The sequence below is a fragment of the Urocitellus parryii genome, chromosome 8, assembly GCF_045843805.1.
Source record: "Urocitellus parryii isolate mUroPar1 chromosome 8, mUroPar1.hap1, whole genome shotgun sequence".
NCBI lineage: Eukaryota > Metazoa > Chordata > Mammalia > Rodentia > Sciuridae > Urocitellus > Urocitellus parryii.
In genome coordinates this window covers 72,165,396-72,188,175 of record NC_135538.1, presented here as the reverse complement: position 1 = coordinate 72,188,175, position 22,780 = coordinate 72,165,396, and the positions used below count along the sequence as shown (strand labels likewise).

General features: G+C 35.1%; 1 protein-coding gene across 2 annotated transcripts in view; it reads left to right on the top strand.

The window, feature by feature from the left end:
* The first annotated feature begins 1,613 nt into the window (after positions 1 to 1,613).
* Slc35a1 (solute carrier family 35 member A1) overlaps positions 1,614 to 22,780 on the top strand; it is a 31,001-nt gene continuing 9,834 nt past the window's right edge. The window contains exons 1-3 of one of the 2 annotated variants that reach the window (XM_026411304.2): positions 1,614 to 1,677; positions 5,962 to 6,139; positions 22,456 to 22,615. In XM_026411304.2, the coding sequence (XP_026267089.1) occupies positions 1,662 to 1,677; positions 5,962 to 6,139; positions 22,456 to 22,615 (354 nt within the window). In that variant the 5' untranslated portion in view covers positions 1,614 to 1,661. Of the gene's footprint in view, positions 1,678 to 5,961; positions 6,140 to 17,210; positions 17,295 to 22,455; positions 22,616 to 22,780 lie in introns of those variants that run through there. The other variant, XM_026411311.1, reaches the window with a different exon arrangement.

Here is a 22,780-nt window from a genome sequence, read left to right as displayed (position 1 = left end):
TACAATTCATTAAGAGCAGACATAGAAGATACTGTAGTTTGCTAGTGACAATCAGGAATATCATTAGTGTCTCAAGTGGCAATAGCAACAGATGCTTGAAGTACTGTTAAGCTTGGCATATCGGACAAATGTAAACTTGTGCCTCATATCTTGAAGACTGCTGTTTCTTGCTCTAACCAGGGTTGTAAAGAAAACTAGGCATATATAAGAGAGACATGAAACCAATGTTTTTCATGAGACTTAGAATAATAATTTAATGAGAAAGTAAAAAAATAGCCCAGACTTAAGATTGTAAATATCTGCTTGTTTACTAATTGGGCTAGTATAACAAACACAAATAAAGTCAGCTGAAAGGTTAACAGGAGACAATATTTCTGCCAAGAATATGGTGAAGCTATAAAGTGTAACAATCGTCTTTGTTTATTTTCTTTATCACTGAAAAATTTGTTCTTTAAAATTGTACAATATAAGGAAACATGTTGCTTGAAATTATATCTGTAAGAATGAAACATTCTACTCTTGCTTGGAGGATCTAAGTTACTTTGACACAGAGTAGCAGTCTCAATGTCCAACTTAACTGGTAAAGGCTTGCTTCATGGAAGGGGCACCTGATTACAACATTCTACATATATAGTAACTTTGTAATTTCCAAGAAACAGGACCCTGACATTATAGTCCAGGTATGATGTTGACCTCTTTACACACAGCCTAGCTTTGATTGTCATATACTCTTAAATTTCACTTAAGTCCATCCTTCCCCCCAATTCTATAAATCTTATTTCCTTCATTTCCTGAGATATCTTATGGTTCCTCTGGTGTTCTATTTTCCTCATCAGAATGGGTCAATGAACTTGACCTTGTCTGAAGTTTGACAAGTTTGGGATGATTTTGTTAGGATAGGAGTTTAACAAAACCTAGTCAAGTTTCATATCCATGAAGTAGAATGTCTTTTGTAGCAATAAAAATATGTAAGAATTAGCTCACACTAATTAACACCCTCTAGTGAAAGCAGAGATTATAGTGGTTGAAATGCCTGCTTAATGTTTTTGAGGTCTGTTTTCCCAGGATCAGAGAGAATGTCTGGTTAGATACAATCAGTGGCAAATGTTGACGATAAGGACTCAAACTCAGGACTTTTGAGGTATATGTAATACCAATTGTACTAGATTTACGCAGGAGGTAACAATGGAAAGCAACGAGAGAAGTCGAATTTATAAAAGTTGTTGAAAGTAGCTTCTGTGCTTTAGGAAGTCTGCTAGCTTCTCTAATAGCTCTGACAGAAAAGAATCACCAAGGCAACTCCAAATTTTTATTTGCCATCTATGTGAGGACTCCAATTCCCAGAAGGCAATGCTCAGTTCCCTTGACTTCGCTTCCTTAGCCCACTGGGAGTTGAGGTTTAGAGAACTGCGTGTTGGACAGAGTTTCAACACTTGTCACGAAGTACTCAACCGTAGAAGCCTCCATCCTTTTCAGGAGCAGCGCGGATCCTTGAGCCTGATCTCGGTGCTCTGCAGGGAGGGAAGCCGGCTGGCTGGCGGCGGCGGGGCGCTCTAGGCCGAGCGGTGCCGTCTCTATGGTCGTGGGGGCGGTCCCTCGCGTCTTGCGCTGAGTGCGCGGAGGGGGTGCGCGTCAGTTCCGCGCCGGGCTGTCGGAGCGCCATGGCTGCTCCCAGAGGTGAGGCCGGGCTGCAGGGAGTGGTGGTGGTGTGGTAGTGCGGGCAACATTGGGCGGCAGGATACTGCCAGTGCTGCTCCGCACCTGTCGGGCGGCGGTACCCTCCGCGTCGGTGGGCCCTTGCGGGGCGTAGGCGTCGGGTGTCAGGAGTTGGTGTTGACTCGCTCGCTGGCGGTCAGTACTGCCAGATTCCCGCTGCGGCTACCCTCTGTGCGATGGGCTCTGCGGGCTAGACTGCGCCAATCTCCAGGAGCTGGTAGTGGGTGGGAATAGGATTCTGTCTGGCCAGGGCTGCAGAAGACCCGGAGAAGGGCCGAGGCGACGGGCCCGGGCTGGATCTGCTTCACCCATCATGAGACTGGACAGTTCCCTGTCCTGGTCGGCGCCACCCCCTGAGGTCTCGCCTGTGCCTTCTTCCCTACGGACGGACGGACGTTCAGAGACCTAAACATTATGGAGACATTAAAACAGCACTTTATCCATATCGAAATAGAAAAAGCTGTCATTAAGAGTTCTTCCCAAGGAAAATGTTGTACTTAGTTAGAAGGAACACTGGTATTTTGGGTGAAAAATGAGGTCCACCTCCCTCCCCCAAGGGATGGCACATTAGAGCAATAATATTTGGTCACTAATTGCCATTTAAAGAAGGTGAGTCTAATTAACTCGCAGCACTTGGGTTTTGCTAGAGGTTTATATAAGTTGGGACGAGAGCTGAATTTTTGTACTATAGATTAGTAGCTAGGAGAGGCTGAATGACACCTTTGTACCTTCTCCACCCTTTCTTCATGGAGCATTGAGCTTCACCACAAAATAAACGAGCAAATATTTAAAGAATACCTTTTTGCAAGAGTGCCAAGTTATTTACCTTGTTGGGAAGTCTACATTTATCATCAGGCCCTGCCCAGGGGCGTTGTCTGTAGTTGCATATGCTTCTCTATGTATTATTCCATTTCAAATAAATCTTGAGTGTTTCCCCCCCCCTCCCCCTTGAGTCTTTTGTGTAGCAATACAGGACATAAAGGAAAAAAGAACTGTTTTGATAACAAGTATGGAATGGGGATAGCAAGATTAATGATAGATTAACACTTAAAAATTACAGAAGTCAAATCATTACCCGAAATAATAACAATTGACAGATTCAGGCTTATTGCCTGTACATGTTCCTGAGTCTGATATACCTGTGGAAATGTATAATCCTAACAAAAATTAGTTTTCATAGCTTCCTGATATTCACAAAGGATTTATCTGAGATCAGGTATTACAAATAATGTCACCCCTAAAACATGATGGGAAAAAAAACCATCTAATTCCAGAGTGTAAATTTCTTTCTGGGACATTTCTAACACAGAAAAAAATTTTGTGTAGGAGCTAATGGGAGCTTTGTGAGAAGCAGGGCACAAAGTAGGATTAAAATGTGGCTGCCAGTTGAGTTGTGAATGTGGTTTGTAGTTACTGGCCTTGGGCATGATTGAATTCATAGGAAAGTTTAAAGTGAATCCCAAAAAGGTTAACATTCCTTATAACTGAAATTTCATTCCGGACAATTTGTGAATGGAATGTCAGAGGCAATCATACTTAAAATCTTAGTTTTAAAAAGTTGAAATGTTTCTAAAATGGCACTATATACCCAAATTCTACATGTTTTACAAGTATCTAAACTTACGATTACTTTCCTACTTATATAACCACTATGCAAATAGTTATTTTTTTTGAAGTTGATGACAAAATAATGTTCTAGGTCAGAATATGTTTCTAGGCTACAGATATTAGGTTTAGTGTTTAAACATTCACTCTTATTATTTTCAGAATCAGGACACTATATAAAAGCTAAAATAAAGTAGATTTGAATTTGGCAGTTCTAACCTCTCTTTGTGAAAGTATTGATAATCTAGGACACAGGTGGGCAAACTTTCTGTTAAGGGCTGATGATCTTTGTGTAACTACTCAACCCTGAAATTGTAGGACAAAATGTAGCCAAAACTAATTGTAAGGAGTAAGTGTGGCTGTGTTCCAATAAAACTTCATGAATGGATGCTGAAATTTGAGTCATATAATTTTTATGTTATAAAGTGTTTTAAAAATTTTTTTCAACTATTTTTTAAGAATGTAAAACTATTCTGAGCTCACAGGCCAAATAAAAATGAGCAACAGTGTTGTTTGCTCTCCCCAATCTAGAGAAGTGCTTTCTCCTGTACTGATTAATTCAACGTTATTTTGTTTTTGATTAATTTTTTTTTTTAGGTCTTCGGGATTGAAACTGGCCCTCACCTATGCTAGGCAAGTGCTCGCCACTGAGCCATACCTCCAGCCCTATTGCTGTTTGTTTTTGAAGTAATACATTTTTCCCTGCTGTTGGAAAGTTTTAGAACAAAGCAAGTATTGTAGTAGTCTCCTTTACTTCCTTTTACACATTGCTTTTTGGCTTCTCAGATCTTTTGGAAAGAAAGCTTAAACTTTAAATAAACTTTAAATAAGATCCATTTCTTCTGTTCTACCATAATACTTTTCAGTTAAGACCTGTAATTTTAAAAATTTGCCTGCTACTTACAAATTTTTTACAAATTTTTTAATTTACTCTTGGGAAAATATGTAAATCAAAGAAACTGTTTCCTTGGTAGGTTATTCTATGTTAACATATTTAAAGGTAATCTCTTTGAAATACCTATTTTATTTTCCAACAAAAGTCATTTCTGAATTGTGGTTAGGCTTCCAAAGCAGTGAACAACAGAACATTTAGCACAAAGGTTAGTTACAAAAAGAGCCTGGAGTCACCCTATCCATGTCTCTCTGATTCTTAACCTAGAGTTGGCAAAGCATTGACCCACTGGCCAAATCAGCCTCCTGTTTATTTTTGCAGTTGATCTCATGACAGAATACTCGAATTTGAACACTAAGTAAACAAAATAGAACCTCTCCCAAATAATTCCATTCTCATGACTGGATCACATTATACTAAATTATAATTTATATTACATGAAATCCCAAATTTTTTTCTTGAAAGAAATAATTTGAGCCTTGGGTGTTGGCAGTGTGAGAGTAGGAAGTATGAGAAAAACCTGGTACCCAGCTTGTGATTTTATTAAAATGGTAGAATTGACTCTGGTGCTTGAATAATAGCAGCTGCTAAGATATACTTGCAGGCAGTTTTTAAATTGAATGTCTATAAGTTGTGTATTTCCTGCATTTCAAGTTTTGTAGAGCTTTGTTCTTAATCCTCTTTTTTGTTATGAATTATTTTTTGTTTAATACAGTGAAATGAGAGGCTAGATATAATTTTTTGATTTTGAAAAAGTTCTATTTTGTCATTCAATTATCCCTTTTTATTTTCTGCTGTATTTAAATTTGAAATATATATTGCAATTGCTTTCATGCTTTGCTTTCAAAGTTTGTAATCATAAAGATAATTACAATTATAATTTATAATAAACTAGTTAGTATGCCACAGAACCTTGCAATCGATTGGAACACTGAACAAAATCTATACCTAAGTGGTATTAATATGTAAAGTCATCTGTGTTTCATGTTCAGTTAATGGAAGGTATTATTTCAAAATAGGATTTTTGACAACTTAATAATTTTCCCTAAATAATTAGGATATATATTTTTTTCGTCAAAAGTAATATTTCATGTTATATTTTCAAGAAGGTAGTGAGGTGTGTTGGTGGCTGATGTTTCAAAATTGCTGAAAAAAAGGGAAATTTTCCAACTTTGGTACCATGTCCTTTTAGATAAAAACCTCATTTAACTGGAATATCTATGGAATGTAATGTGTGGTTCTGGTTAACGAAAGTTAACTGGTGGGCTGGGATTGTGGTTCAGAGGTAGAGTGCTTGCTTGGCATGTATAAGGCACTGGGTTCATTCCTCAGCACCACTTTAAAAAAATAATAAGTAGATAAAATAAAGGTATTGTGTCCATTTACAACTGAAAAAAAAAGATTAACTGGCAAATACTCTAATAATGATTATACAAAGTACTTCTGCCTTAAAAAGTATGGTATGCCAGAGATAAGTTAGTGTTTTTTGACATTTGAAGTTTTTCACATGCTACATGTATTGTACTCATTTAAATTATATGTAGGTCTGCCTGGGCCTGGTACAAGAAATGAAATGTTTACTGACATTGGGACAGTACCTGGAATTAAATATATATGTATGTATGTATGTGTTTAAAATGTATTTTGTGCCAGAAATTGGAAAGCATTTTGGGCTATAAGTAATTGATTAGCTTTTATATACATAATATTGTCTGCTAAATAATATTTTTGTTTCACGTATTTTCCAGAAAATGTCAGTTTACTATTCAAATTATACTGCTTGACAGTGATGACCTTGGTGGCTGCAGCTTATACTATAGCTTTAAGATACACGAGGACAACAGAAAAAGAACTCTACTTTTCAACCACAGCTGTGTGTATTACAGAAGTTATAAAGTTATTTCTAAGTGTGGGACTTCTAGCTAAGTAAGTATAAACACTTTCAGTGTGTTAAATTATTATTTTCTTAGATAAGGTATTATCCTTACCTAAAAATTCAAGTTACATCATTTCATGTTTGATTGTTTTAGAGCAGTGTTTCTCAAATAGGGGTGATTTTGTCCTCCAGGATAGATTGGGGGATGCTGTTGGCATCTTATGAAGTCTGCAAGAATGCTGCTAAATATCCTATAATCCACAGCAGCTCTCTACAGTAAATAGTTATCCAGCCCCAAATATCAGTAATGCTGAGGTTGAAGAACCCTGCTCTACACCAGGGGTTGGCAAACTCTGGTCCATGGGCCAAATGCAGATTGCTTCCTATTTTTGTTGCAATAGAGACTGTATGTCTCAGATAGCCTAAAATATTTACTGTTTGACCCTTACAGAAAACATTGCTGACCTCTGTTATAGAGGATATAAGGATACTAATAAACATTTCTTAAGTGTTTCCTGTATGAAGTGCTAGGCACTGTGCTAATTGATTTTCATGACATCTTTTTTGTACTTGGGATTGAACCCAGGAGCACTTAACCACTGAACCATATCCCCAGCCCCTTTTAATATTTGTTTACAGATAGGCTCTTGCTGAGTTGCTTAGGGCCTCGCTAAGATGCTGAGGCTGGCTTTGAACTTGCAATACTCTTGCCTCAGCCTCCCAAGCACTGGGATTACAGACATGTGCCACTGTGCCCAGCTGATGGGGACCTCTTTGAATCATTAGGACAGGTCATAGTTCATACAGGCTCAAAATGTGTATTGGTGAAAGTGGGGAAGTGGTAAGGAATAGCATGTATGTAGGTTTTAAAGAAATAGACAAGTTACATTTAAGTAGTTCCAGACTCATTTCTAGATTCTTAAATTTTTATTGAGTAGTTTCTATGTGATAGTTTCTATATTGAATGCTGGTATATAGCTATAAATGAGCTAGATAAGGTCTCTCCCTTCTTGGAATATAGTTTTAGTGGAAGAGACAAAAAAAGTAAACACATGGTTTTAAATGATCACGTGAAAAAGAATGATTTGGGGAGGGAAAAAAGAACAAAAATTACTTAAAGTTGGATGATAGAAGACTTTAATGTATTTGAGTGTAAAACTTATCTAGTAGGCAGAGATACTGAGGAAGCCTAATTTATTAGGTTTGCAAGTACAGTAAAATCCTGCGTTATGTAAAATTCTTTCACATGAAGATTTTAAATGAGATGTCTAATCATACCTTTAAAAGGCAGCGTTTCACATGCAAATATCTCCATGTTTAAAATTCCAGAACAAGTTCCATTTAACAACCTTTGAATTCATAAATTAATAGAATCTTAAGGCTTAGCTCTTTTTTAAAAAAATTTTTTTAGATGTTGATGGACCTTTATTTTATTCATTTATTTATATGTGGTGCTGAGAATTGAACCCAGTGCCTCACACATACTAGGCAAGCACTGTACCACTGAGCCACAACTCCAGCCCAAGACAGCTTCTTTTAAGAAAAGTATAGGGTTCCCCAACTTTCAAAGCAACAAAAAACTGTAACTCAGGAATTAAATAGGACTGTCAGAGTATAATATTAGCTGTTTTAAATTTTAAATTTAAATGGTTCAGTTTATTTTGTAGCTGTTAAAATTTTCAGAAACCAATAAAAGAGTAAGAAGCCTTTGGTATAACAATAGTTGTGCTAGTTTTCTGCCAATCTACCTACATTGATTTTCTGTTTTATTTTGGTTCTTTTCCAGGTTTGCATTGCTTGGTGTTTAGTATTTCTTAGTTTTGATTAGTTATCAGCGTTATGAGTATGGTTAAGTTGTTTAGTGGAAATTTTTTTTGGTAATTATGTCAAAACAAAATCACAAAAATTTCTTAAAATTGATCAGGCTAGTCAAATGATGGTGCTGAAATAACAACAGTGTGGAAAAACCAAATACTATAATTCATCATCATTATCAATCAATAGTTGCAGTGTCTGTTGCCAGCAACTTGCACACAAAGACCAGGCACAGTAGGTAAAAAAGTAAAGAATTATGAGATAGAGTTTTGGTTTTGACATTTGATTTTATGTAACTATCAAGAATTTGGTCATGGAGAAGAATAATTTAAAACACAAGGAATTTATTAGAAAAGCAAGCACATACATAAAAAAAACTTAGAAAGTGTGAAAGAAGTGAGATGCATTTGAAACTAGTGAATTTTAGGCTGACTATTAATTTTCTTGGAGAAATTTACTGAAAAAATACTATTTATTCAAAATACATTGGTAAAAACTGAATACCAAATATTCATACAAGAAAAATGTTTTTTGGGGGAACATTTTTGGGTTTACTTTTATGAGGATATCTGAAAATATTAACTTACAGAAATGGTAAAAGAGTGAAAGATAAAGAATTATTATGAGGTCACAGATTTATGGCTGCAAAATGAAATGTTATAGAACATTGTGATTGCTTCTTCAGCAATATATGATAAGAATGGATAATGAAACTAAAGTACAACTATCAGTTTGGGAAAGATACATAGTAAAAATGCTGAAAATTGGTTGTGTATTTGAAAGGACAACTAGCTTGTAATAATTCACCTGAAGTATTTAGATTATGAGAAAGATGAATAAAATAATAAGACTCTTTGGGCCACTAAGAATGTATTGGACAGTTAAGAGTTGCTGCAAATGGAAAACTTCTAGGTTTAGTGGTTTGAAGTGTGCAAGAAAGTCAAAACAGACACTTCAACACCAACATTTCTTTGTGTACATGTAAAAGCAGGTCATTTAAAAAAATAAGTAGTTCAAAGGCAGACAAGGTGTTAAACAGTTTGATAAAAAACACAGTTTGGATGTCAGTACTTTGCTGTGATGGTGAGACTTCTATCATAGAAAATATTTGTTACTTGAAAAATTTATGAGATGATCTGTTATATACAAGTAATAAAAATTGTTATATTTGAAAACTTTTTCTTATATAATGCTAAAATAATTTTCTAGAGCTAAATGGTGAAATTAGTTTTTTCTTTGTATTTAAAGTGGAAGTAATACTGTTATCATTTGATGGTAAGGGTGACAGTGTTGAGATATTATGGGAGAATGTAGAAGGATTACATTAGAAATAACTAAAGGTCTTGGGTTACTATTTAAGTGGAAAAAACTTTCAAACGAAGTAAAAGCTTTTTGCTCTTACCCTATTATGAACTACAACAATTTTGTGGCATTGACACAACTATTATCCTAGAACTTCAATTTTATCTGAACTATGCAAAGTTTAATTTCATTATAGAATCCTTCAGCTTGGCTGTTTATTTAGCATGGTCTTTAAGTAATGCTTTTTTACTTAATAATATGTTTAGTCTTGGTTAATTATTAAAATCTGTATCATTTTATATTATATATAATTTTAGACAGGGTTGGAGGACAGAGACTCATTGAAGTGGCACCAGCAATTCTTAGCATTTTATAATTAAATTTCATGTACAGAGAAATATCACTGCCACATCCAAATAATCAGTGCTTCATTCCTCCTAACATTTTAAACATATAATCATGCTAAGATTGTTTCAAGATATTGTTAATAAAATGTAGTGGATCCTGTGCATTGGTGTATGTCTGAAATCTCAGCTACTTGGGAGGATGTGGAAGGAGAATCCTGTTTGAGGGCAGGCTGAGCAACTTAATGAGGCCATCTCACAATAAAAATAAGGGTTGGGAATGTAGCTCAGTGGTGAAGTGCTTGCCTAGTATGTGTGAGGCTCTGAGTTCAATTTTTAGGACTGGGGGAAAAAAAAAGGTAATGGGGTAGTTAGGTTCATTCATTTATTTAGCAGTTATTTATCAAGCCAAAATTGTAAGCTTAACACTGTTCTAGATGCAAGAAATAAAGTTGCAAACTAAAAAGGCATAGTTCTGCCCTCATAGAATTTATGGTGTATTGGAAACCAAATATAATAATAAGAAAAAAGTTGGTGGTATTAGGAAGGAAAAGTAGAAAGTACTGTAAACAAGTATAACAGAGGGACTTTATTGGATTGGGGGGTTTCCTCTTTGAGGAAGTTACAATTAGCGGTAGACCTGAAGATTGAATTACAAATTAAGTAGAGAGGGTGCAAAGAGAACAGAGATTCTTAAGGCAGAAAAATTCATCAGGGTATAAAAGGGTATCTTGTGGACCTGTTAAAAGATTTAGGGGTTTGCTCTTCAGCATAATCATTGAGCAGTTTAAATTGGGGACTAACATGGTAGCCCATTTTGCTTTGAGAGTCATATTGACCCTTTTAAAGGTATGGATTGGACAGTTTGGAAGCGCAGTGAAATGTCTGAGTGGGAAGGAGGGAAACTTATTATAATGGCCTATGATGACAGCACAGTATTGAAGAGAAGTTAATGGATTTGAGTTCTGCTCTGGACATATAATCTATAGGACCTAGAGTTGGGTTTGTGTAGTCAGTTCTCATTATCTATAGGAGTTATATTTTATGAAGTCATCATCAGCACTGAATTAGTGAATGTGAAACTGTTGCTACTAGGGGAAATACAGGTTTTGGTTCCTATGAGCCTTTGGTCACATTTTTTGTCAACTGATCTATATATAACCTTGCTTTATGTGTGTTTCATTAAAGACACTTTAGCACTCTAATTTGGATCTTAACTATCTCCTAAAGGCCCATGCGTTAAAGACTTGGTCCTCAGCCTGGCACTCTTAGGAGACAGAGGAACTCTTTAAGAGAAGTCTTTAGGACACTGAGGACATGGCCTTTTTTTTTTTTTTTAATCTTTTTTTTTTTTTTTTAAAGAGAGAATGAGAGAGAGTGAGAGAGAGAGAGAGAATTTTAATATTTATTTTTTAGTATTTGGCAGACACAACATTTTTGTTTGTATGTGGTGCTGAGGATCGAACCCGGGCCGCATGCATGCCAGGCAATCACGCTACCGCTTGAGCCACATCTCCAGCCCAAGGACATGACCTTGAAGGGTACTATGGGATGCTGGTTTCCTTTTTTTCTCTTTTTTTCTTGACCATTAGATGGGTGGTTTTGCTCTGCCATGCACTCTAACCATGATATGCTGGCCTAGCTAAAAGCAATGGAGCAAACCAATCATAGACTGAAACCTCCATAAATATGAGCCATAATAAACCCTCTCTATGATTAGCTCAGGTATTTTGCTATATAGTAACAGAAATCTAACACATTTAATACACATTGTTGATTAATAATCATTAAACTCATGGCCAAAAGCACTATCATTCATGTCTGAAGAAGCTTATCCATTATATATTTTTTCCATAATGCCATATTGTAGCCTTCTTACACTTAGAACACTAAGTAGCACTTTAGCCCTGTGCTTGGGGGCCATTTTAAACAGCAAAATGACTAACAAAAAGCATTAAAATTATGAAAAATGTGGCAATAATGTGCATGTTGGATGATGTGATTTTTTGGCACCTCTGAAAGAGCACTGCAATTATTGATTAGGGGGTTACAAATAAATTTTAGAGAGTAGGAGAATTCACACATACACAGTCTATGAATAAAGAGGATCGACTATAAGGTAAGAGAAAGGGAAGTATCCAAAATCATATCCATGTTTCCTACTATTATACCTGGTTAGTTGCTTTTTTCTGAGGAAGAAAAACAGATTTGGGGAAAAGAAAATACTAACAATTTAATTTTGAGTAGATATAAAGTTTTTAAGGACATTGGACATCTAAGTGGGCATGGAGAACAGGCAGTTTGATTTAATGGGTCTGGAACTCAGAAGACAGGTCTGGATTGAATAAATAAATCTGAGAGTCCTTATCACATAAAAAGTATTTAATAACATAGGATTAAAATAGATTGTTAAAAAGAGTGGTTTTGTAAAAAGTTTTCATACTTACGTCATTTGACTTCATACATGTTAAAGCATTCTCTTTTCTGGACAGGATAGCTAGAAACCCCAGAAGAAATATATCATGGGCTGGAGATGTGGCTCAAGTGGTAACGCGATTGCCTGGCATGCGCAGGGCGCTGGGTTTGATCCTCAGCACCACATAAAAATAAAATAAAGATGTTGTGTCCACAGAAAACTAAAAATAAATATTAAAAAATTCTCTCTCTCTAAAAAAAAAAAAACAGATGCAGTCTGTTTCAACAAGTGGAAGTTAGTTTCATTAAGAATAATCAGGAGAGTAAGTCTGATCTGAGGTTAGTGCTTTAGAACTTTGTGAAGAAGTAATTTGAGCATGCTAGGGTAAATATAAGGTCAATCAAAGAGAATAGATTAGACTCTTTGGGTGCCAATAATTTAAGCATAGGCAGTTGAAGCTTCAGTCATAATTCCTGGTGAACCTTTAGAGATCTGAAGAGTGAGAACTTTGAGCCTGAAAAGGGATAATATAATCTCTAGCAGATTGACCTGCCCAAATTATTTAGGTTCCAGGGCCAGTGTTTCTTAACTTTCTGTCACTATAACAAAATACCTGAGATAATCAACTTATAAAAAGAAAGGTTTAGTCTGGTTCATATTTACTTTGCAGTCCATGATAGGTTGGCCCTTTGCTTTTGCTTCTGTAATAAGGCAACAAATCCTAGCAGGAATACACGGTGGAATAAAGCTACTCACCTCATGGCCAGGAAGCGATAGAGAGCAATGAAGGGCTGGAGTCCCATTGTCCCCTTCAAAGGCATGCCCTCAATGATTTAAGGGCTTTCCACCAGGCCACATATCTTTAAGATTCTACCACCAATAACACCAAGCTGGAGATCAGGCTTTTAACACATGGTATCTGGGGGACAATCAACTATAGTGTCCATGTTTTAAATGAAAGGTCAATCTGTCAGAATCTGAGGTGGAAGAGGGTTTCTATAATTAGGAAATACTATTTAGACAGAACCTATGATGGCAATCTAGGTCAGATGGCTGAGACATTAATTCTCCTTGATTCTTTTTCTTCCCTTTATCTTTTCACTAAGGCAGATGTAGAAGGGTTGTAATCCCTAAGGCATGGGTGTCCTAACATTCAGATTAGTAGGCAAAACCTGTGTAGGCTGAAAAGTATAGCTGGCCCAATAAAATGCTGGAAGATAATAGCTTAATTCTGATCCTACATCTCTTCTTTGCCCTACACATTCATAATATTTAAAAGAGAGTAAACTAAAAATTATGAATGCAATTCACTTGAAACTTTGGGGATATTTAACTTCATGTAAAAAAGAAATTGGTTTCAGTGAAGAGTGCCTGATACATATTGGGGCAATAGAGACTATGGATTTTATTTTTATTTCTTTAGGGAAAAAATCAAATCACATTTTCTCAGGCCATGGGAAAAGAACAAAAGGCAGAGGTGCATACTTTGATGTGAAAGCTAAGAAAATTGTGATAAATACGAGGAGCCACTGAAAACATTTTATTGCTATAAGCTAAAATTGCTCTAGAAAAATGACTACTGTGAAAAAATGCATTTAACCTCATGATTTCATTTCTTTAGAAAGCAAGTAACTCCACATTGTAGGATACCTGCTGTTAATCACCATCAAACAGTTATGAGAAGTGCCAAACATCCTTTTTTTTTTTTTTTTTTAAAGACTGCAGCAACTAAATTTATTGCCTTCAGACATTCGGAATCATTGCATTTGAGACTGGGTTAAGGAAACAATGTTTCATGTCCCCCCTTAGAGAAAGATGAAGGAAACATGCAGGTAAATACAGCTGATTTTCATTTCATTCCTGATTGTCCATGTCAGCTGTTGCTATTAATTGCTCTTATTAGAAATCTTAGGCTAAGGGAAAAGTTTTAATTTGCCAAAAGTGCCTAGAAAGTAACTGGCAGTGACAGGAGTAGAAAACAAGATGTCTGATCTCTAATTTTCAAATTATGAATTTTTCAGAACAATGAAATAATTGAAAAGTCTGTTGGTTAGTTAGGACAAAGAAAAGCATTTGAAAGTGTTAGACATTTAAGTAGTTTCCAATAATTTATTTTTTTAAATTTTAACTTTATTTCCAAATATTAACAGTTTATCCTGTGTCTTAATTCAGATTGTTATTTACAAATGTTAACATTTTTACCATATGTTCTCAGATTGCTATAACAAAATACCATAGACTGGGTAGCTTAAACAGTAAACATTTATTTCCCATGATTCAGAGGCTTGGGAAGAGGGAGTGGTCTAAATGTAAGGTGCAGGCAGTTCAGTCTTCTGTGAAGGCCCTTTTCCTGATTTACCTACAGCTTCCTCTTCTTAGAAGACACTAATCCCATCTTGGAGACTTCATCTTCATGACTTCATCTAAACCTAAGGCCCCCCACCTCTAAATACCATCAATTTGGGGATTAGGGCATCAATATATAAATATGGGGGCAGGGGATATATAAACAAATATCTGGTCTATAGCACATGACACATAATGATAAATCATACTTTTAGAATAAGGTCATTCGCTTATAATTATCAAATTTGAGACATCAATACTGATATAATACCATTATGTAGTTTGCAGACCTTAGATAAATTCTGTCAGTTGCCCTGCTAATGTCCTTTCTAGTAAGATTATTTTTCCTGAATTGCAGTCCACTCCAGGATCCCACTCTGCATTTAGTTGTCATATATCTAGCTTCCATTAATCTCACACAGTTCCTTTTTTCTTTTTCATGTGTCCTTAACACTGTTAAAAGGCATGGGCCATTTATTTTGTATAATATCTTTCAAATTAATTTGTTGACTGCCTCTTAAGATTACATTTAGGGTTTTTTTTTGCGGGGGTTAGGAATATCACAGAAAGATGCATCCTTCTCAGTGCAACATATTATGATGTACATGGCATTTATTAGTCCTGTTTCTATTGACTTAACTTTGATTTCTTGATTAAGGTAGTTATCTGTTGGGTTTCTCTGAAGTTACCAATTTACTTGTTGTAATTAACAAGTATCTTATGGTGAGGTAGTTTGAGACTAGCTAAATATTCTCTTTATCATTATGCTTTTATCCATTAGTCTTATTGTCCATTGATACTGTCAAATGAATTCCTGATGCCAGTTATGGTGGTGCATGCCTGTAATCCCATCGGCTTAGGAGGCTGAGGCAGGATTGGGTGTTCAAGGCCAGCCTCAGCAAATGCAAGGTGTTAAGCAACTCAGTGAGACCTGTCTCTAAATAAAAGACCAAATAGGGCTGGGGATGTGGCTCAATGGTTGAGTGCCCATGAGTTCAATCCCCAGTAACCCCTCCCTCCATAAAAAGAATTCCTAATATGCCATCATTTCCTAATATCTCAATATTCCTTGTGCATTTATTCATTGTTTTTCTACTCTGAAGAGCTCCCTATCAGCCCCAGTATAATAAAATAATGCTAATGGATTATTTTATTGTATGGGTTAGAATTCATTATTATTATTATTATTTTGATGCTTAGTACACCCCCCCTCCCGCCCCATTAGTTTCTGAACTGAACTTTTTAGCATAGCAAGTTTTGAAGGTTTATTTTGTATTTTTGGTGCTTCAACCCTGAATCATACATTTCTTCAAGGATTTCTTGTTCCTTTCTTTCTTTTTTTCCCTCCAGAATGGTATTTAGAAACCAGAATCTAGACACTAGGTGGTAATATTGCTACTGCATTATCCTTGCTTCTAGACCTTTCAGCAAATAGTTAGGGAATATATGCATGTGTGTATACACACACGCCTATCTACATCTCTGTATAACAATGAGTTACATATTGATTGATACCTACAATTTATGATTCAGCACTACAGAGTTTACTAATCTTCCCTTTACTCATAATGGTTATGAATCTAGTTTCCATTATCTTCAAGATATTTATTTTTCAATCCTAGAATACATAATAGTTTCAGAATTTCTAATACATACTTTTGAAAAATACACCTACTAATTAAAGTTCAGTGTTTGTAGTAGTGGTTTTTGTTTCTAGTTTTAGAGCATATAGTAAAAATGTTGTTTTAGGATATTTTGGTTAATTCTTTTTCCTTCTTCAGTATAATTTCATTATTCATTTGAAATAATGACAGGTATTTTTGGTTTCTGTTTCCACTTAATTTAGGATTCTTGCATTCTTATTGGTTTTACTTAGAGCTATTGCAGTTACTTATAACTTTTGGAATATGGAATTATACTTATTTCAATCAGAAGTTAAGTTAGAACTGCAAATATAAAAAGAGGATGTGGGTAAGAATTAATGGATAGCTACTTGGATAGATAAGGTTTATATGGTCTAATTGATGAATACTAGTTATGTGGAAGAGATTGCTGGATAATGTGTGTGAGATACACTGTATTTTCTTTTTTTATAATTAAATATTTTATCTTTTTTACACTTTTTCACGCATTTGTGTCATGTCAATCCATTAGAAATCTGCCTCATTCTTTAAAGCTGCATGGTATTCCATATATGGGTGTACCATATACACCAGTCTCTGTTGGTGGACAGAAACGGAAGTGAAACCACCTCAGGACAAAGTCAACTTTTTATTGTTTGCTACTCACCACAGTCTATGAAGACTAAACCTAGCAGATGTGTAAATGTTAACGTATGTACACTTTGGGTGTGTCTTAGTAATAAACCAAATGTATCTTAAATCTTTGAACTACTTACCTATATTAAGATCAGAGAATATTCTTTTACTCTTTTACAATATTATCTAGAATAAATTAATGGAGCTGTCAAATACCTATGTTACAGATTTTCTGGATCTATTTATTTCTCTTGTGGGATTATGTTTCACCAACTCTTTGTACAAATGCTATAATGGGTTCAGGGTCATGGGAAATAAGAGTCATATGTCTCATATGGTGGGTACTATTGTCCTCAAATTGACCACTTTATTGATTTTAATTAACCACATTATTGATTTTTATACGTAGCCACTCAAAATCTTTTATGTGAGTTAAATATATTAAACTTTGCAGATGATAAGAAATTTGTAAACAAAATTAAAATTTCTTACCCTCACAAGTAACTTGTGCTGCCTTCATTTTTTACAGTGCCTCGGTAAATTAGCCCAGGATTTTATGCCTTCTAGTAGTTCTCATCAGATCAAGAGTTGGAAGAATGAGGCCTGTTTTTGACCCAAAAATAGGTCAGAAAGAATTGGTTTCAGTCAGTTGATAGTAAATTTAGGTGGGGAGGCATCAGTGGAATCTCTCTACATTCAACATGGAGCTTCAGGACTTCTTCAGGTAACAAAAGGTTGCACATGAATTCTATTCCAATGATAAGAAACAAATAGTTCAAGTAGGAAATTTAATAGGGAAAGACTATATCTAAAAAGCTTTTTCATGATATATGATTCTAGCAAAGTCATTTGTTTTTTTTTCCCTCTTTCCACATTTTTAAATTGATGTATTATAGTTGTACATAGTGATGGGATTTGTTGCATATTCATACATGCACACAATATACAATTTGGCCAATATCACTTCCTAGCACTTCCTCCTCCCCTCCCCACTTTTTATCCCTGTTCCTGGTCCCTTTCCTTTAATGATCTCCCTTTGATTTTCATGAGATCTCTGCCCCCACCTTTTTTTTCCCTTTTTCCTCCCTCTTTTAGCTTCCACATATGAGAGAAAACAACATATGACCCTTGATCTTTTTTGAGTTTGGCTTATTTCACTTAACATAATGGTCTCTAGTCCCATTCTTTGTCCTGCAAATGACATAATTTCTTTTTCTTTATGGCTGAATAAAAGTCCATTGTGCATTTATACCACATTTTCTTTATCCATTTATCCATGGATGGAACCTAGACTGGTTCCATAGTTTGGTTATTGTGGATTCTGCTGTTAGGGTCCGCAAACAAGTCAAGATGGCACCTAGCACTTTGCCAGAGGGAGTGGGTTTGTGAAGTAAGGCCAGCGAGCCATTAAGATGATAGATTCCTTAATGACTAACTGCTATGTCTAGATTAAGTCAATTAAGTTAAGCTGTGTGTAACCATTATGATGAGGATTCCTTATTGGTTGACTGCTTTATCTGGTTTATGTTAATTAAGTTAAGCTGTGTGTAATCATTAAGATGATGATTCCTTATTGGTTGACTGCTGTATCTAGTTTATGTTAATTAAGATAAGCTGTGTGTAATTAGTCATGTATATATACCCCTACTGTCCTACAATAAACGGTTCCCACTCCTGCTGTATCAACCTTCACAAGTTCCTCGTCATCCCCCAGTTAGTTTGCTGCAGCCAGACTGCAGCGTTCTGGTGCTATAAACATAGGTGTGCATTTATCATTGCAGTATGATGACTTTAATTCAATAAATACCAATGGTATAGTGGTTATATGGTCTTTCTATGCCTAGTTTTTAAAGGAAACTCCACCCTGATTTTCTTTAAGTGGTTGTACTAATTTATAATCCCACCAACAGTGTAAAAAAATTGTTCTTTTTTTCTCTACATCCTCTCCACCATTTATTATTATTTGCATTCTTGATGACTGCTACTATGACTGGTGCCAGATGAAATCTTGGTGTAGTTTGATTTGCATTTCCCTAATTGCTAATGATAATGAATATTTTTTCACATACTTGTTGGCCACTTATATTTCTTCTTTTGAGAAACGTCTTTAATTCATTTGTCTATTGTGTTATTTGATTTGTTGAGTGTTTTTAAGTTCTTTATATATTCTAGATATGAATCCTCTGTCAGAAAAGTAGCTAGTGAAGATATTCTCCCATTCTGTAGGTTCTCTCTTCACATTCCTAATTATTTCCTCTGCTATACAGCTTGTTAATTTCATGCCATCCCATTTATTAACTCTAAGCATTATTTCCTGAGCTTTAGAGGTCCTTTTGAGGAAGTCATTTAGAGTGTACTAGAGTGTTGACTCTTTGTTTTCTTCTGAGCTGCATAATTTCTGGTCTAATTCTGAGGTCTTTGATCCATTTTGAGTTGATTTTTGTGCAGGGTGAGAGATAAGGGTCTAGTTTCAGTCTTCTACAGATGGATAATCACTTTTCCCAGCACCATTTGTTAAAAAGGCTGTCTTTTCTCCAATGTATGTTTTTGGCACCTTTGTCCAGGATCCGATAGATGACTATTATCTGTGTAGGTTTATCTATGTGTCTTCTATTCTGTACCACTGGTTTATGTGTCTATTTTTATGCCACTACCATGCATTTTTTGTTACTATAGCCCTGTAATATAATTTAAATTCAGGTATTGTGATGCCTCCAGGATGGCTTTTTTTTTCTTCCTATTAAATTTAATAAATTCGTTTTTAACAAAAGGTATTTATTAAAAGGTATTTTTTGATTTGACTCCCCCCACCAAAAAAAGCCAGGATAAACAACCTTTAGGTTTTATTTATTATTTCTATAGTATATTAGGCTGTAGTATATTTAGCATCAATTGTTTCTTAATAGTAAAACAAAAGGAAAGGTGATTTACTAGTATTTTCTGGTAGGTATTTGTTCCTGTTACTTTTATTTATTTTTTTTAAATAAACTTTAGTGAGTAAAGCTAAGCAGCTGTAAGTCTGTACTCTTAATAAATTAGCAGGATTTCATCTGATTAATACTTAATAATACCCCTTCTTTGAAACTTTGTGTGGTAAGATTTCCACTTATTCTTCCATATACCTCGTAAGTCTTTCTACTTTTTTGGTTGTTGTTGTTGTTCTTGAGCTTTTGGTCTTAAGCTTCTGTAACTTATTTCAAAACTATCTTATGTATAATTATGTAATGTTGCTATAATTCTGAGGTACTGCAGCGAAATTGGAGCTTTCTAGTAATTAGAATTCTGGTATACTTTGGCTTCTCTACTAATGTATTAGAGAAGGTGCCAGAAAAAGATACCTAAACCTTCCTGATTCTAAGAAAAATAGCTTTTAAGCATCCAATAAGTAGATTATGTATGGCCAAAAAAGATGAAAAAATGGTGGTTAATCCTTACACAGCACTTTACTGGTTCGTTACATGGAAGGAAAAAGAGTTACCAGATTGTCTGCAAAGCCCTTCTTACGTAAAAACTGAAAAAGTGGGAGGTAAGATATAGAAAAATTGACAGGGAGGAAAGGGATCACACAACCTTTATTCATCCAGGTCTTGTGGTTATACAGACTAGCAATTTGATCCTTAAGTGACCCATATTCTGACAGTACAGAGGCCAACTCTTGTTCTCTGGACAGCCAAAAAAGCCACTAGTACCATGAAGGTTTCCATCTCTGAGGGGTGGAGGTAAAATGGCATTGCCTTAGCTGGTGATTAAGGAAAGGAATAGTCACTATGTTGTAACCTATGAAGTCAGCTAGAAGAACTTTTTGTTAGAGATAAATGGATACAGGAGGAGGTGGAGTATGGAGGTATTTGTACAAATGATACCTCAGTAGTTCCGTTAGGGTGTGTTACTCCGATTTTACCCTTCTAAAAGTAGTTTCCTGTACTTCACATAGCCTGTATGATTTCATGTGATTCTGGTTAGTGAATTATGTTTACTTATGTTTCCTAACTCATCATCATTAAAGATGGTTTCTTGGGTTAGACCTCTGTGGCACTTTTTTTTTAATTTAATCTTTTTTTTCCTACAAATTTATAATTGAGAAAACATTCTTTAAAAAAATTATTCCCTATATTCCCTTTAACATGTCAAGAAAGTAAGTAGGACATCTGAAATTTTTTAAAGAAGCAACAAAGGGTTGGGGTATAGCTCAATGGTGGGGTGCTTGCCTACCATGGACAAGGTCTTGGGTTCTATCCCCAGTACCACAAAACAAAAACAAAAGCCAAATCTTTTCAGTAGAACAATCCTTTTGGTATTCCCCTTCCCACTTCTGCTATAGGTTGTAGTTCACTAACAAGTTATACGTGTATTACTTTTCAGCATATAGATTAACATTGTGGTGTGGAGGTTGTTGAATTTGGCAGTGAAAAATGATGTGTAATTAAGAAGGATAAGTTTTGTTTCTGTGGTCTAGGCCAAATTTACTGTCTTAATCATTTTCTTGGGGGATAGACTAATGCTACAGGTATAAATTTGACATAATGAAGTTTTGCTTACCCTCAGAACTTAATTATTTTTCCATTATTTAAATATGAAAAATTGAGTTTGCACCTGTTGATTTTAATTTGTTAACCCAAAATACAGAGGCACATTCTGATTACCATAAAATAGAGCTGTCTTACCAAAACAGTATTATGGCCCTCAATAAGGGTATTGTATGTTACATTCAGAACCATTTTGATAAAGCACTTTTTGGGAGATATTGATGCTTATTATGAAATATTGCTTTATTTTTATTTTCAGGAAATAAATAAACTGATTTACAGTACAGGAAATATGAGCCAGATTAGCCAATCCACCTAAGCAAAAATAAGGATAGTTAAGAGCATGCATAATCAATGTGCAGTCGGGTGGTAAACTTTTTGTACATTACAGATATAGGTTACTGTTGTTGAGATTAGTAAATTATTCAGATTTCTTATAGAATTATACAGGTTTGACTTAAATTTTGTGAGACTATGCATATATATTTATGTCTATTTTATAAGCAAAGTTAATTTACAAATAATGTTGACTTGATCACTAATCTAAGTAACTTCCATTCTATTGTAGCCTTTTTCTTTTTTTGCTCTTAAAGTGTAATTTGGGAAAAAAAAGACTATTAAAAATATGGTCTGATCAATTAAAAGAGTGAACTTAATGCAATATGGTAAAGTGGCAGAGGATTTTTTAAGTAGGTAATCTCTATTAGCAATTCTGTTTCCTGATATCTTATTACCTAATATTCTTAGAAACTCCTAGATATTTGACCAGAAGTTGATGGTCATGAACCTAGTTATCATCACATAGAAATTAATAATGATGGAGCTCCCATGTCAGTCTTTACTTCCCAGTTTTTGGAAATAGCCTGGTAGGCCCTGGGTAAGAATTGGATCCCTCATGGAAGAGGGAGGATTGAGGGAGGGGAAGTAAAAAAAAAATTAATAACAAAAGTAGAATTTTAAAAAATATTTTTTATGGTACTAAGAATTCAACCCCAGGGGTCCTCTATGTAGCATTGAGCTACATTGCAGCTCTTTAAATTTTTTATTTTCATAAAGGGCCTTGCTAAATTGCCTAGGCTGGCCTGAAACTTGGAATCCTCCTGCCTCAGCTTCTTGAATAGCTAGAATTACAATTACAGCATGTGCTTGGGAAATTTTAATTTTTAAAATGGGAATGTATCATTAATATGCTTCTTTGAATAAATATAAAATTAGTTGGAAATTATTTTTTAAAGTGTGCTACATTATATCAGTAGACCTAACACAGTATTACTATCCTATGTGATAGGAATCTTATTAAACCATGTTTTAAAATTTTCTACCTTACCACCCTTTCATCTCCTACTTTTCTTTTCAAAGAGAAACTGGTAGTCTGGGTAGATTCAAGACATCTTTAAGTGAAAACGTCTTGGGGAGCCCCAAGGAACTGATGAAGTTAAGTGTGCCATCATTAGTGTATGCCGTTCAGAACAACATGGCTTTCCTAGCTCTTAGCAATCTGGATGCAGCAGTATACCAGGTAAGCGGCATTAATGATAATCAAAGGCTCTGAATTTTAAAAAATACTTTTAGAGTAGGAAGGTTTTTATTCTTCATGTTATGAAATATTTTTTCTCAATACTTCTGTTAATGGCATCAGAAATAATATATTTGTGTTAGAGGCTAATTTTTGCTGAATTTATTA